Genomic DNA, 16,863 nt, shown 5'->3' with positions numbered 1-16,863 from the left:
GCAGCTGGCCCAGCTAATGTTGTCCACAGCATGAAGCAGACTTTAGGGGTGCTGGATGACCTGCAGTTCTTTAATGAGGGACCTGGACCCAGCCCAGATCTGGGGAAGGAAGGAGCCTAGCAGCTGTGGGCAGTGGCTGAGCCTGTCCTGGCCTGGCCTGAGGTATCAGGTGAATGGGGTTCCCATCTAGTCTTGGCCCTGGCCCAGGGATGGGGTTCCAGTACCACACGGCCAGGCCCTTGGCCAGCAGGGTAGTCGGCAGTTCTCTGGCACGGTGATGATGGTATGGTGTGGTACAGTAGTCTCATGGTTCTGGCTCCTGAGGGCCCTGGGCCGAGGCTGACAGTGGGTGAGGGTTGTCCTGGGCCCTCTCCTAGTAGGGAAACAGGTATTCCAGGTCCTCCAGCCGCCGCATCTCCTCCGTCCCCATGGACACCGTTTTCCGCTGGGGCTCCTTGCGTTGCACTGTGATCTGGATTGGGTTGTTCTCAGGAAAGCTGTTCAAGTCAGTGGCCACAGTTGCAAACTGAAGGAAAAACAAGAAAAAAAAGAAAAAAAAAAAAACCCTCAGAGTTCCCTCCAGACCCAAGCCTGGCTCTTCTTTCATCTCTCTCACTCCTCTTCGGTCTGCAAAGTGGGATGTTAAATGGCCTCCTTAAACCCCATCATCAACACAGGAAACAAGCCGGGCATGCTTGTAATCCCAGTGTTTGGGAGGCTGAGACAGGAGGATTGTGGTTTGCAGACAGCCTCAGCTACTTAACGCCCTTTGCAACTCAGTGAGACCCTGTTTCAAAATAAAGAATAGCAAATAGAGCTGGGGGTGTCACTCAGAGGTAGAATGCCCCTGGGTTCTATCCCTAGTACTGCCAAAAAAAAAAAAAAAAAAAAAAAAAAAAAAAAAAAAGCATAGGAAACGGTCCAAAGAGGCATAACATAAACATGTGTTTGCAATCAAATGGCTGTCTGTCCTGGGGCCTCTCTACCCCGAGACCCCTTCCCACCGCCAAGCCATTCCTTTCTTCCCCTTTTAAGCCCCTTGCCTTTCTCATCCCCAAATTCCTGGCCCACTCACGACAATCAAACAACTTTGGGAAGGTGCACATTATAGTTTTTTTTTTTTTTTTTTTTTTTTTTTTGTGTGTGTGTGTGTGTGTGTGTGTGTGTGATTTTGTTTAAGGTCTTTTTTTTTTTTTTTGTCTTTGGCCACACCTGCAAGGCAGGCACTCTGCCACTGAGCTACATCCCAGCCCCATAGTGGTCTTACCGAATGCACTGATTTGCATTCCCAGCAGGCCCTAGAGTGGCTTCATCCTTAAACCTCCCTGGAGAAACCATCTGGAATTAATGCCTGTTGGTCCAGACAGGAGAGCTAGCCAGGACTTGGGATGCGAGGGTATCAGGGTATCTGACCTCCAAGCCCCCCTCTGCCCAGGGCTCACTTTGTAGGGCTTGCACCACTTCCCCACGCCGGCCGTGTTGGCTGCGCGGACGGTGAGGCAGTAGCTCGTGTCAGGCTTCAGCTCCATCAGCTTCACAGTGGTGCCCAGGATCTTGTTGAAGATCCACGGACGGTTCTTGGTCTTGAGCTGTTCTTCGTCATCTTTTTTCTTGGACACCTCCTGTAACAGGACCTGGTAGAAACTGACCTGCTGCTTGCCCACATTATAGGTCCAGGAAATCTAGAAGAGAGAAACCAAGGCTCCCTTAGACTCGGTCTGTGCTTCCAACATGGACTGCAATGCTCCTTCCCGGCCCCTGTGCCTGCTGGAGCTCGGGCGGGTGTGAAGGAAGGTGAGAGGCACACCAAGAGTACACAGGGAACTACCCGCCCTCAGCTCAGGGCACACCCTCAATCCTTATATCTAGACTCAGCTGAAAGGTATCTCAGAGCATCGGGTTCACCCCGCTCACTGCAGGTAACAAGTTCAGGAAGGGCAAGTGACTGGGTCATGGTCACACAGCAATTACATGACAGCCAAGGTTCCAACCCTTAGCTCTGAGCCTCTGTACAACAATGGTTGGGATCCTAGTCCTGCTGTCATTTCCGATTTCTCCACCATCTAGACAGTGGTTCTGGAAATTTGGTGTGCGCTGAAATACTCTGGACAAGCCAGGTGCAGTGGCGCACACCTGTAATCCCATCACTTGGGAGGCTGAACCTGCGCGATCCTCCTGTCTCTGCCTCCCAAGCACGGGGATTACAAGCGGGCGCCACCACGCCCGGCTGAGACCCTGCCTCCCAAGCACGGGGATTACAAGCGGGCGCCACCACGCCCGGCTGAGACCCTGTTTCTAAAAAAGAATAAACCTGCCGGGCGTGGTGGCGCACGCTTGTAATCCCCGCGCTTGGGAGGCAGAGACAGGAGGATCGCGCAGGTTCGAAGCCAGCCGCGCGCGCTGGCTTAGGAGACCCTGTTTCCAAAATGAAAATGTAAAAATAGGTCTGGGAGTGTAGCCCGGAGGTAGAAGGGCTTCCAGGAACCCCAGTACCACCAAAAAAAAAAAAAAAGAATAAACCTTGCCAGGCGTGGTGACACATGTTTGCAATCCCCACACTTGGGAGGCTGGTTCAAAGCCAGCCTCAGCTGGCTTAAGAGACCCTGTTTCCAAATAAAATATAAAATAGGTCTGGGAGAGTAGTCCGGAGGTAGAAGGTCCCTGGGTTCCGTCCCCGCGTACCACCAAAGGCCCCTGGGTTCCATCCCCAGTACTACCAAAAAAAAGAATAAAGCCAGGCGTGGTGGCACACGCTTGTAATCCCAGAATTTGGGAGGCTGAGACAGGAGGATCCCAGTTTGCAGACTGCCTCAGCTACTTAGTGATGCCCTTTGCAACTAAGTGAGACCCTGTTTCAAAATAAAGAATAAAAAATAGGGCTGGGGGTGTAGCTCGGAGGTAGAGCACTTGCCTAGCATGTGCAAGGCCCCAGGTTCAATCCCCAGCACTGCAAAATTATATCCATCACCTGTTCAGAATTATGTCTGTCACCTGTTCAAAATTATTCTTTATTTATTTTTTATTATTTATTTTTTGAGGTACTGGGGGTGAAACCCAGGGGCATTCTACCTCCGAGCTACACCCCCAGCCCTATTTTTTATTCTCACTAAGCTGCAAAAGGCCTCACTAAGTAGCTGAGGCTGAGGCTGTCCTTGAACCACGATCCTCAGTTCTCAGCCTCCCAAATGCTGGGATTACAAGCGTGTGCCACCACACCCGGCTCTGTTCAAAATTATATCCACCACCTTTTTTAGAGCTGCTCTTATTTATTTATTTATTTACTTACTTACTTACTTATTGTGGTAGTGAGGCTAGAACCCATGGGCCTCTTACCTCTGGTCTACACTCCCAGACCTTTTTGTTTTTTGTTTAGAAGCAGAGTCTCCCTAAGTTGCTGAGAGCCTCACAAAGTTGCTAAGGCAACTTTGAACCTACAATCCTCCAGCCTCCCAAGTGTGCACCACCATGCCCAGCTAGCTGTTCCCTATTACTTACAGAAAAACCAGCCAGATATGGTGGTACACACTTATAAATCCCAGCATTTGGGAGACTGAGATGGGAGGATCGTAGTTCACAGACAGCCTCAGCTACTTAGTGAGGCCCTTTGTAACTCAGTGAGACCCTGTTTCGAAATAAAGAATAAAAAAATGGGGCTGGGGATGTAGCTCAGAGGTAGAATGCCTCTGGGTTCCATCTCCAGTACCACGAAAAAAATAATAATAAATTTAATTTAACAGAAAAACCTATAAGGTAGCCTAATGTTGGAGGAGCTCTGGAAGACGACCCCAGACTGTTTCCCTACCACTCTCCACACCTGCTCCCATACTCCAGGACAGTGCTACTGGACTTGAGGTTCTGGGATCACAGCATCAGCATCACCTGGGAACTTGTCAGCAATGCAAACTTCCAGGCCCTACCCAGACCCTGTAGGGATGAGACCAGTCCTGGTTTGACAAGACGAGAGGTGATCTGTAGGAACACAGATGTGTGGAAAACCCTGCACTAGAACCTGGGATCAGATAAGGCTGCTGCTCATTTCCTACCTGAGAGCTTCAAGCTCTGGTCAGACCTTTCCTCCTCCCTCTCTAGATGTTTTATTCCCACCTCTCTGTTCCAGCCCAAATGTTACCAAAAGCCACCAAGCTTATTCGGGCAGCTGGAAGTAATGCTTCTTTGCCTCTGAGGTCCTGGTGGCACTTGATCTGAACCTTTCCTGCAGCACTGAGCCCTTTCGGTTTTGCACTGGTGTTCTTTACAGACATGCCCTCCCTCTCTCCCTTCCTAAACCATGAACTTGAGGTCAGGATGCTAGTGGTAAACATCGTCACATTCCCTGTCGAGCTCAACTCCGTGCCATGCAGAAAGCCTCTGCCAAGTGCATGAACCTGGGAAACGCACCACTGCTGTGCAATCGCTGACAGTGTGTTCGCAGATGAAGGGGGCTTCCGGCAGGTCGATGACCACAGAGGACTCCGAGCGCGTCGAGGAGGTGTCTGTGTCCAGCGCGGGGTTGTCAAGGTCTAGTAGACCGCCGGGGGCCATTTGGGTCTTAGATGAATGGGGGCAGAGGGCCAGGTCTGCCTTTTCTGGGTTCTTGGCCAGCGAGGTATAGCTGAGTTTGTTCAGCTCACCCTCTAGCATCCCTGCAAAGAAGCTGCTGTTGGGCTGGGTCACGGCCAGTTTGATGGGGTTCAACAAGGTGGATGAAATGGGCGACATGCTGGTGTCATCGGAGCTGAATTCGGAATCTTCCATTGACATGGGCTTCCTAGAGTGGGAGGGAGACAGGTGAGTCAGATAAGGAGGCTGCCCCCGCCCATGCAGCCTGGGGAGCTGAAGTGCATGCCTCAGGACCATTTTATTTCTTATTTGGAAACAAAGTCTCTACTTGCTGAGGCTAGCTTCAAACCTGTGATCCTCTTATTTCCTCTTATTTCCTGGGATTACAACCCCCAGGGCACTCACTAAAAATGCAGACTTTTAGCTGGATTTACTGGCACAGGTTTGTAATCCCAGGACTTGGGAGGTTGAGACAGGAGGATCACAGGTTCGCAGCCAGCCTCAGTTACTTAGACCCTCTGCAACTTAGTGAGACCCTGTTTCAGAATAAAGAATAAAAACTAGGGCTAAGGGTGTAACTTGGAGGTAGAATGCCCTTAAATTCAATCCCCAGTAGCAAAAAAAAAAAAAAAAAAGCAGACTTTTTGGTTCCTGGTCCCCATTTGGTTGTGACAGAGGAGTTGAATCTTTAATAACATCTTTAGATGGTTTTGATGTAGGAGTTCTAAGAACCACAATTTGAGAAACTGCTAAAAATATGTGTGTGTGTGTGTGTGTGTGTGTGTGTGTGTGTGTGTGTGTTAATGGGAAATGAACCTAGGGGTGTTCTGCCTCCAAGCTACATCCACAGCCCTATTTTATTTTTCATTTGAAATGGTCTCACTAGGTTGCTGGGATTCTCACTACTTACTGAGACTGTCCTTGAACCTGCAATCCTCCTGTCTCAGCATCCCAAGTACCATGATTATAAGCATGTGCCACCATGCCTGGCTCTGCTAAAACTTTTAAGTCCACCCTCCAAAGTAGCCAGGGGATGACCACAGTGATCTACTGAGAAAATGTCTACAAATATCTAATAAAGTAATATATTGAGCCAGGTATAGCCTGTCTCAGTGAGCAGGCTAGCCTCTGCAGCTTAGGGAGGCCCTATTTCAAAATAAAAATAAAAGCCGGGCATAGTGGCAAACTCTTGTAATCCCCGCGCTTGGGAGGCTGAGACAGGAGAATCACACAGGTTCAAAGCCAGCCTCAGGTACTTAGGCTCTCAGCAATTTAGTGAGGTCCTGTTTCCAAATATAAAATAAGTCTGGGAGAATAGCCCAGAGGTAGAAAGCCCCTGGGTACCACCCCCAGTACCACCAGATGATGATAATAATAATAATAATAATAATAATAATAATAAATAAAAAGGTAACATGCTCCTGGATTCAATTTTCAATACCACACAAAAAAAAAAAAAAAATTTCTCGGCATGGTGGTGCATGGTGCATGTTTGTAATCTGAGTACTTGAAAGGGTGAGACAGGAGGATCACAGCTTTGTAGCCAGCCTCAGCTACTTTAGTGAGGCCCTCCACAATTTAGTGAGACCCTGTTTCAAAGTAAAGAATAAAAGCCGGGCGTGGTGGTGCACGCTTGTAATCACAGCATTCAGGAGGCTGAGACCAGAGGATCGCGGTTCGCAGACAGCTTCAGCTACTTAGTGGGGCCCTCTGCAACTCAGTGAGACCCAGTTTCAAAAATTAAGAATGACCCAGTTTCAAAAATAAAGAATGACCCGGTTTCAAAAATAAAGAATAAAAAATAGGGCAGGGGGTGTAGCTTGGAGGTCAAATGCCCCTGGGTTCTATCCTCAGACCCGCAAAAAAAAAAAAAAAAAAAAAGAATAAAAAATAAGGCTAGGGTATAGCTCAGAGATAGAATGCCCCTGGGTTCAATCCCTAGTGTCACAAAAATGACAAATTGAGCTTTGCCAATATTTATTTACTACTCTTTAATATTTAATTTAAAGCCGGGCATGGTGGCGCACGCTTGTAATCCCCGCATGTGGGAGGCGGAGACAGGAGGATCACGTTGGTTCTAAGCCAGCCTCAGCTACTTAGTGAGGCTCTCAGAAACTTAGTGAGACCCTGTTTCCAAATAAAATATAAAAAAGGTCTGGGAGCATAGCCTGGAGGTAGAAAGCCTCTGGGTTCCACCCCTAGTGCCACCAAAAAAATTAATTTAATTATAATATTTTAATAACATCTAATGATATAATATAAAACTAATGATAGTCTAGACTATGAACAATACACATATTGGGTACAAGCTCAAAAACTTTTCTGATTTTTTTCTGAATTATGGAATATCTTAAACATACACAAAGATATCAAGAATAATACATTAAACTTATAGTTACACATCATCCCACTTCAGAAATAAAATCTTAGGCTGGTGATATAGCTCAGTGGCACAGCTAACATGTTTGAAGCCTAGCATGTGTGACCTCTTGGTTCCAATCCCCAGCACTGCAATAGACAAAACCTGTCCATATAGTAAATATCAGAGAAGGTCAGGTATGTGGCACATGCTTGGAATCCCAATACTTGGGAGACTGAGACAGGAAGATTTCAAGTTTGCTGCCTGCATCAGAAACTTAGTGAGACCCTCCACAACTTAGTGAGACCCTGCTTCCAAATAAAAAATAAAATAGGGCCAGGCGTGGTGGTGTATGCATTCTTTTTTTTTTTTTTTTGGTAGTACTGGAGGTGGAACCCAGAGGCTTTCTACCTCCGGGCTATACTCCCAGACCTATTTTATATTTTATTTGGAAACAGGGTCTCACTTAAGTTGCTGAGAGCCTCACTAAGTAGCTGAGGCTGGCTTTGAACCTACGCGATCCTCCTGTCTCAGCCTCCCAAGCGCGGGGATTACAAGCGTGCGCCACCACGCCCGGCTGTGGTGTATGCTTTTAATCCCAGTACTTAGGAGGCTGAGACAGGAGGATTGCACAGTTTCAAAGCCAGCCTCAGCTACTAAGTGAGGCTCTCAGCAACTTAAGTGAGACCCTGTTTTCAAATAAAATATAAAAAATAGGTCTGGGAGTATAGCCCGGAGGTAAAAGACCCCTGGGCTACATCCCCAGTACAACCAAAAAAAAAAAAGTAAAATAAAATAAAATAGGCCTTGGGGTGTAGCTCAGAGGTATGATGCCCCCGGGTTCAATCTCCAGTATCACAAAATAAATGAATAAATACATAAATATCAGAGGAGCGAGGGGAGGGTGGCAAGAGGGAGGGGCGTCCTCTGAGGTGGGCAGGGCTCCTGGCTTCTCTGCCTCACTGCACTCTGTACCATCCCACTCAGAGGTAAACTGCAGAATAGACTTAAATTTTCTATTTATTCTTTACTATGTCTTTATAGGTTTATTACATATTTATGGTATCCCTGGGCATAATCTATTTATTTGAATGTTTTTAGGCTTTATATAAATAAAAGGTATTATTTTATACACATCCATCTGCAACTTGCCGTTTTCACTCAGTGTGGTGTGATTCATCTATACCAATGCCTGTAACTCTGATACATTCATTTAAACATTTTATGGTTTTCTTTATATGGGAATTTATATATTCTTTCTTTGCTATTACAAAAAAGAATTTCATACATGATTCCTCACTGTTTAAATATTTTTTTGCTGATAAAGTGCACTAATGCAAAAACTTTGGCTTTCAAATCTTTTTTCACTTTGACTCAAAGTAAGAAATACATATTACATAGCTGCTTAGTAAACACTTTCATATACACATAACTAAAACAGACGTGTCACAGACCAATACTCTCTGTGCAATGCGCTCTGGAATGTCTGCTTTGTTTGGGGTATTTTTTGTTTTTGTTTTTGTTTTCGTTTTTGTGGTTCTAGGGGTGGAACCCAGGGACTTTCTATCTCCTGGCTACATTCCCAGACCTTCTTTTTTTTTTTTTTTTTTTTCTATTTTATTTGGAAACAGGGTCTCACTAAGTTGCTGAGAGCCTCACTAAGTAGCTGAGGCTGTCTTCGAACCTGCACGATCCTTCTGTCTCAGCCTCCCAAGTACTGGGATCACAAGCGTGTGTCACCACGCCCGCTGCTTCTGTTTTATTCATTTCTGTCATACTGGTTTTCACCAGCCAGAAGAATTTCCCAAACATTAGTGGGTCGCGACCCACAGTTTGAGAGTTCGTTGCCTTAGGCCAGCCTCCTACTTTGTGATTGATTGATGGGCCATATTCTTCCTCCCTGAATTCCAGCTCATCAATCTCCTCCAGAGAAATCCTGAGCAGCCCAGACCTCCCCCCACAACCAGCCCCTGATGAACAGGTGGAACAAATGATCCCTCCACCAAGGCTACATTTGTAGGCTGGAGAGTCTGGATATTAATGTCATTTATACTTTGTAATACTAATGAATCTACATTTCTCCTCTGCGCGCGTGCGTGCGTGCGTGCGTGTGTGTGTGTGTGTGTGTGTGTGTGTGTGTGTGAGAGAGAGAGAGAGAGAGAGAGAGAGAGAGAGAGAGAGAGAGAGGAGAGAGAGAGAGAGAAAGAGAAACTAGAGGCTGAACCCAGAGGCATTCTAACTCCAAGCTTTTCATTTTATTTGTTATTTGGAAACAGGGTCTTGCTAAGTTGATGCAAGTCTCACTACCTGCTGAGGCCGTCCTTGAACCCTCAATCTTCTTGTCTCAGCCTCCCAAATACTGGGATTACAGGTGTGGCCACCACACGCAGCTATGAGTCTACATTTCAGATTCACTTATTGGGAATGCTGGTGCTGAAGTGGGCATGGAAGGCTGCTAGGTATGGGCTACATTTTGGATGTATTCTCTTTCTGACCTTCACAATAGCCCTGCTGGATGGGTGTTAGCCCATTTTACAAATGAGGGACTGAACGTCCCTGATTTTGTTTTATTTTCCTGTACTGAGGATTGAAACCAAGGGCACTCTACCACTGAGCTACATCCTCAGACCTTTTTATTTTGTTTTGTTTCTATGTTTTGTTTTTTATGGTTCTGGGATTGAACTCAGGGGCATTCTACCCCTGAGCTACACACCTGAGCCCTATTTTTTTTTTTCTTTTTTGAAACAGGGTCTTACTAAATTGCTGAGCCTGCTGGGAATCTGCACTCATCCTATCTCAGCCTTCCAAGTACTGGGATTATAAGTATATATCATCACACCTGGCATTTATTATTTATTTATTTACTTACTTATTTTGGTGATGGGAATTGAACTTAGGGAGATTATACCTCTGAGCCACACCCCAACTTCGTTTTATTTTATTTATTTATTTATTTATTTATGTGGTACTGGGGCCTCAGCTACTATAGTGAGGCCTTTTGCAACTCAGTGCGACCCTCTTTCAAAATTAAGAAAAAAAAATAGGGCTGGGAGTGTAGCTCTGAGGTAGAATGCCCCAGTTCCATCCTCAGTTCGCAAAAAAAAAAAAAAAATTGAGAGGCACAACTCAAAACTTGGGAGACTGAGATAGGAGGTTTGAGGCCAGCCTAAGCTACTTAGCAAGACCTTCAGCAACTTAGTGAGACCATTTTAAACACACACACACACACACAAAATAGCTGGGTTTGTGGCTCAAGCTTGTAATCCCAGTATTTGGGAGGCTGAGACAGGGGATCGCGCGGGTTCAAAGCCAGTCTCAGCTACTTTTGTGAGGCTCTCAGCAACTTAGTGAGACCCTGTTTCCTGGGAGTGTAGCCTGGAGGTGGAAAGCCCCTGAGTTCCATCCCAATACCATACACACACACACACACACACACACACACACACACACACACACAATAAATAAATAAATAAATAAATAAATAAAAGCATGGTGACACACTCGTAATTTAGTACTTAGGAGGCTGAGACAAGAAGATTTCAGGTTCAAGGTCAGCTTCAGCAAGCTGTGAGACTCTCACTAACCTAGCAAGACCCTATTTCAAAATAAAAATAACACTGGATCTGGTGGCACACGCATATAATCCCAGCATTTGAGAGGCTGAGACAGGAGGATCACAGTTCCCCGACAGCCTCAGCTACTTAGCGAGCCCCTTCGCAACTCAGTGAGACCCTGTTTCAAAAATTTTAAAAACGGCTAGCCGGGCGTGGTGGCGCACGCTTGTAATCCCCGCGCTTGGGAGGCGGAGACAGGAGGATCATGCAGGTTCGGAGCCAGCCGCGCAGAGACCCTGTTTCCAAATAAAAATATTAAAAATATAGGTCTGGGAGTGTAGCCCGGAGGTAGAAGGGTTTCCAGGAACCCCAGTACCACACATACAAAAAAATTTAAAGACTAAAAAATAGGGCTGGGAGTGTAGCTCAGAGGTACAACGCCCTGGGTTCCATCCCCCGTACCACAAAAATAAATATAGGGCTGGGGGTGTATTTTGGAGGTATATTCCTAGGTTCAATCCTCAGTACCACAAGAAAAGGTGGAGGTTGGGAGTGTAGCTTGAAGGTAAAATGCCCCTAGGTTTAATTCTCAGCACCACAAAAGAAAACAAAAAATCATTAAGAATCTCAATCCTGCCAGGCGTGATGGCGCACACTTGTAATCCCAGCATTTGGGAGGCTGAGACTCGAGGATTGCGGTTCGCAGACAGCCTCAGCTGCTTAGTGAGGCCCTCTGTAAATTAGTGAGACCTGTTTCAAAAATAAAGAATAAAAAATAGGGCAGGGGGTGTAGCTTGGAGGTAGAATGCCCCTGGGTTTCATACCCAGACCTGAAAAAAACAAACAAAAAACAAGGATCTCAATCCCATTGCCAGGCTTGGTGGTAACACACTTGTAATCCCAGCATTTGGGACAGGAGGATCGTGGTTCGCGGACAGCCTCAGCTACTTAGTGAGGCCCTTTCCAATTCACTGAGACCCATTTTCAAAATAAAGAATAAAAAATAGGGGTCTAGCATTGTGGCTCATGGTAGAGCACTTATCTAGCATGCATAAGGCCCTGGGATTGATCCCTAGCACCACATAAAAATAAGTAAAAGCCGGGCGTGGTAGCACACACTTGTAATCCCTGCATTTGGGAGGCTGAGACCGGAGGATCGCGGTTCGCGGACAGCCTCAGCTACTTAGTGAGGCCCTCTGCAACTCAGTGAGACCCGGTTTCAAAATAAAGAATAAAAATTGGGCAGGGGGTGTAGCTCGGAGGTCAATGCCTCTGGGTTCCATCCCCAGACCTGCAAAAAATAAATAAATAAATAAATAAATAAACAAAGAATAGAAAAAAAATAGAGCTGGGACATAGCTTGGAGGTAGAATGCCCCTGGGTTCCAACCCCAGTACTGCCCAAATAAATAAGTTTAAAAAATGAGGCTGGGGGTATAGCTAGGAGGTTATAATGCCCCTAGGTTCCATCCCCAGAATCTCAAAAAAAAAAAAAAGAGTGCCAGGCGTGGTGGCACACTCTTGTAATCCCAGCATTTGGGAGGCTGAGACAGGAGGATCGTGGTTTGAGGACAGCCTCAGCTACTTAGTGAGGCCCTTTGCAATTCAGTGAGACCCTGCTTCAAAATAAAGAATAAAAAATAGGGCTGGAAGTGTAGCTCAGAGGTAGAATGCCCCTGGGTTTCTTCTCCAGTACTGCAAAAAAAAAAAAAAGAATCTCAAGACAGCCATGTGGTGGCTGCACGCACCATGTGTTTGTACATGCTTATAATCCCAGTACTTTAGTACTTGGGAGGCTAAGATCCTAAGGAGGATCACAGGTTGAGGACAGCCTCAACAAGTAGTGGGACTCTCATCAACCTAGCCAGACCCTGTTTCCAAATTAAAAAAAAATATATATGACTGGGGATGTTGCTTGGAGATAGAATGCCCCTGGGTTCAATCCCCAATACCTACATATCTCTCTCTCTCTCTCTCTCTCTCTCTCTCTCTCTCTCTCTCTCTCGACAGTGATAGCAGAGCATTAAACTAAGGTCAGGCCCTTCTAAAAGTGGAGCTGAGCGTATGATGACGTATCCCTGTAGTCCCAGTACTTGGGAGGCTGAGACGGGATTGCATGTTCAAGACCAAGCTCAGTAATTTATTTATTATTCTATTATTATTATTATTATTATTATTATTATTATTGGTGGTACTGGGTTTCCTGGAAGCCCTTCTACCTTAGGGCTACACTCCCAGACCTATTTAATATTTTTATTTGGAAACAGGGTCTCTTAAGCCAGCGTGGCTGGTTTCGAACCTGCGCGATCCTCCTGTCTCTGCCTTTCAGGCGCGGGGATTACAAGCGTGTGTGCCACCACGCCCAGCAATCCCAGTAATTTAACTAGGCCCTCAGCAACCTAGAAAGACCCTGTTTCAAAACAAAACAAAAATAAATAAATAAATAAAAATAAAAAGGGCTGGAGTTTTGGCTCAAAACTAGAATGCCCATGGGTTCAAACTCCAGTACCAAAAAATGAGAGTGAGAGAGTACGTGTTCTGGGGCATGACATAGAGAAAACCCAGATGTGTTACAAAATAGTGAACTTCATGCCAGGCATGGTGGCGCACACTTCTTTTTTGTGTGTGTGTGGTACTGGGGATGGAACCCAGGGGATTTCTACCTCCAGGCTATACTCCCAGACCTATTTTCTATTTTATTTGGAAACAGGGTCTCACTAAGTTGCTGAGAGCCTCACTAAGTAGCTGAGGCTGGCTTTGAACCCGTGTGATCCTCCTGTCTCAGCCTCCCAAGCGCTGGGATTACAAGTGTGCGCCACCACGCCCGGCTGGCACACACTTCTAATCCTAGCACTTGGGAGGCTGAGACAGGAGGATCAAAGGTTCGTGGCTAGCCTCAGCTACTTTGTGAGACCCTGCTTCAAATTAAATTGGGCCGAGGATGTAGATCAGAGGTAGAATGGCCCTGGGTTGCGTTCCCAGTAAAACACACACACACACACACACACACACACACACACACACACACACTGAATTTCAGTCGGAAGGAAGGCACTCTTGGGGAGCATCATCAGGCATGAGGGGGAGTACTGAGGGAGAGGAGCCATGGGGTGTGCGTGTGGTGGGGTGAGGACTGTAGCCAAACAAAACACAGAGTGCTGTCAACAAAACTTGAATTCGGGAAGGCCTCCTGGAGCGGGCAGCCCACATATTCCAGGAACTGATTTGGAGCTCAGGAATACACAGACAGGTCTGGCACATGCTCTTCCCTGTGAGCCCAGGGCCTGGGGTGAGACAGGTCAAGGAACTCGGGTTTCTTCAAGTTTCTCTCCCCACGCCCAGCCTCAGTGCGGACGGAGGGTCCAGACTTGCGACTTACACGAGATTGATGTTGTCCGCCTCCAGGAAGTTAACCAAACTGCCCCTCGAGGGAAGTGGGAGTCCTTTGGTAGCGACGGCCCTGTTCATGAACTTGGAGTTTGGAAAGGGCTTCGGCATCTGTTCGAGCGCATTCACGACATTGAGGTTTTCCTTCTTCAGTAAGCCCTCCTCCCCATCCCCCACCTTACAAAGGGCCTCCGATGCCATTTGGTTTGTTTGGAACCGCAGCCGTCACTATCAGGACAACCCAGTTGACAGAAAGCAGAAAGAAACTATGGGGACAGCAGGCTCATCCTTAGTTTGGGTGGGATGGGGCGCAATGAGCTGACTTCACAATCATCGCAGAGTGTAACAATTAGGGGCCAGCCTCTCCCTTGATTTCAGGCTCCCTATGCAGCCGGCCTGGCCAAGACCTGCATCATGGGTGGGGCAGAACCAAGGAGCAAACCGCACAGCCACGTAGGCCCCATCCAGCTCTCACATGCCGCCGTCACAGCAGCCCTCTCCTTCCCTGAAGACCTCAAAGTGCTCCACACCTGTGCCCTTGGGCGCTTCCCTGAAAGGAGGAAAGGATGGTGAGAGAAAGTCACCTGGGCGTGGAGGGGGCAGCACTGGGGCTCTCTGGGGTGGGAGACTGCCTACAGATGGGGAAGTTCTAGTGGAATCCTGCACATGGGCAGCAAACCCGCTTTGTCCAGCTGGGTAGGCACAGGAAAGCACAGATGCTTTCTAGGGCCTCACAGCTCGCATAGGACCCGGTTTTACTGTCAAAATTCCGAAAGTAGCCAGGCATGATGGCACATGCTTGTAATCCCAGTACTTGGGAGGCTGAGACAGGAGGATTTGCAGATTTGAGGACAGCCTCAGCAAGTAGTAAAACTCTCATCAACCTATTGAGACCCTGTTTCAAAATAAAAATAAGAGCCGGGCGTGGTGGCGCACGCTTGTAATTCCACAGATTTGAAGCCTTAGTGAGACCCTGTTAGTTAGCTTCACTTAGTGAGGCTCTCAGCAACTTAGTGAGACCCTGTTTCCAAATGAATTATAAAATAGGGCTGAGAGTATAGCCTGGAGATAGATAGAAAGCCCCTGGATTCCACCCCTTAGTACCACTAAATAAATAAATATAAAATAAGACTAGGGGTGTAGTTCAGAGGTAGTGTTCTTCTGTGTTCAATTCCCACTACAAAAAAAAAAAAAAGTTTGAAACATGCCATAACCCTGTTCCCAAGTACCTTCAAGTTGAGAAACAATGGTGGGTGCTGCAGAGGACTTTTTTAAATGGGCCAGATATAGAGAAGCAAACAAGGCAACCTAAAGGAGGAGAAAGGAGGGGGGAAGAGGAAAATCTCTAAAACACACAATGTACTTAAACATATCGAAGTCAACCACTAAGCTAAGCAAGGGAAGGAGAGACGGGGAGGGAATGGGGTGGGAATTGGGTAGGGGTTAAATCAGTGATGTGTACATGTATGTACACATAAGTTTTTTTTACCCCAATATGATGTATGAATATAATGCACCAATAAAAATTTAAAAAATGGGCCAGATATTATCTGTGCTTTAAAGGAAGCCACTATACCATATGAAAACACTTCAGAGGCAGAAGCTGGGCTAAAACAGTGCTGGCTAGTCGGGCGTGGTGACGCATGTTTGTAATCCTAGCATTTGGGAGGCTGAGACAGGAGGATTACGCAGGCTCGAAGCCAGCCTCAGCTACTTAGTGAGGTCCTTTGCAACTCAGTGAGACCCTGTTTCAAAATAAAGAATAAGAAATTGATTTGGGGGTGTCATTCAGAAGTAGAATGCCCCTGGGTTCCATCCCCAGTACAAAAACAAAAACAAAAACAAAAAAAAAAAAAACAGTAACAACAACAATAACAAACAGTGCTAGCTGTGCATTTGGACTTGGATTTAAGGCCAGCCCGGGACTGACTATCCCTGTAAACTTTGCCGAGTGACTTAACCTTTCCCAGCCTCGGTTTCCTCACCTATAAAATACAGATGCAAATAGCACCTACCTCATAGGTTCGGGAAGTTTTATTCCAATGGAGGTGGCAATGGACATTCCAAAATAGTAAATTATATTTTGTGTGTTCTGTATATTCAAGATTCCCCACCCCCACTTTGTGCAAAAGAAAGAACTTTTGGAAAATACAAAGAAGCTGGTGCCAGCCGGGTTGGTGGCGCAGGCTTGTAATCCCAGCATTCGGGAGGCTGAGACTGGAGGATCGCGGTTCGCGGTTCTGGGACAGCCTCAGCTACTTAGTGAGGCCCTCTGCAACTCAGTGAGACCCGGTTTCAAAATAAAGAATAAAAAAAAAAATTGGGCAGGGGGTGTAGCTCAGAGGTCGAATGCCCGTGGGTTCCACCCACACACACACACACACACAAAGCAGGTGTCCTCTGTGAACGTTGCTCCATCTTCGTCCCTGTCATGATATGCAATGATCTGGCTTATTTGACTCCTTTCTCCCTAACATGTAAGCTCCTTGAGGATCCGGGGATGGTCCCCCTTTTTTTGGGGGGGGGGTGTGAGGACGGAACCCAGGGACATTCGACCTCCGAGCTACACCCCCAGCCCTATTTTTTTATTCTTTATTTTGAAACAGGGTCTCACTAAGTTGCTGAGGGCCTCACTAAGTAGCTGAGGCTGTCCGCCAACCGCGATGCTCTTGTTCCAGCCTCTCGCATGCTGGGATTACAAGCCTGCACCACCGGGCCGGGCTGGGGATGGTCCCTCTTGGTTAATTTTCTGTCCCTAGCGTTTGGAAAGGAAGCTGGCACACCGGCGGCTCTCTGGCAGGTCGCTGCGTGTTGGAGAGGAGGGGGGAGGCCGAGTGCGCTGGGGATGGGGTGCGCAGGCAGGGTGGGTGGGTCGCTGCGCCCTTTGAGGCGATGGCGGCGGATCGCCACGGTTCTGTCCGCGCCGCCAGCAGATGGCGCTGCAGACCCGCCCCGAGCCGCGCGCCAGCCCGGAACCCGGAAGCGGGGGCGGGGCCGGGGCGCC

General features: G+C 47.2%; 1 protein-coding gene across 1 annotated transcript; it reads right to left on the bottom strand.

Moving 5' to 3' along the window:
- Nucleotides 1–340: 340 nt before the first annotated feature.
- Nucleotides 341–14,060, bottom strand: FNDC8 (fibronectin type III domain containing 8; the record flags this gene model as incomplete). Its single annotated transcript, XM_080713611.1, has 4 exons — nucleotides 341–526; nucleotides 1,443–1,682; nucleotides 4,399–4,768; nucleotides 13,852–14,060. 4 exons carry the CDS (start codon nucleotides 14,058–14,060, stop codon nucleotides 374–376), a joined length of 972 nt encoding a protein of 323 aa, XP_080569737.1. The 3' UTR covers nucleotides 341–373.
- Nucleotides 14,061–16,863: the final 2,803 nt, after the last annotated feature.

This window comes from Muscardinus avellanarius (assembly GCF_963383645.1).
Source record: "Muscardinus avellanarius genome assembly, chromosome: 16".
Lineage (NCBI taxonomy): Eukaryota > Metazoa > Chordata > Mammalia > Rodentia > Gliridae > Muscardinus > Muscardinus avellanarius.
Note: the sequence above shows the minus strand (reverse complement) of the source record. Positions and strands in the feature narration are given on the sequence as shown.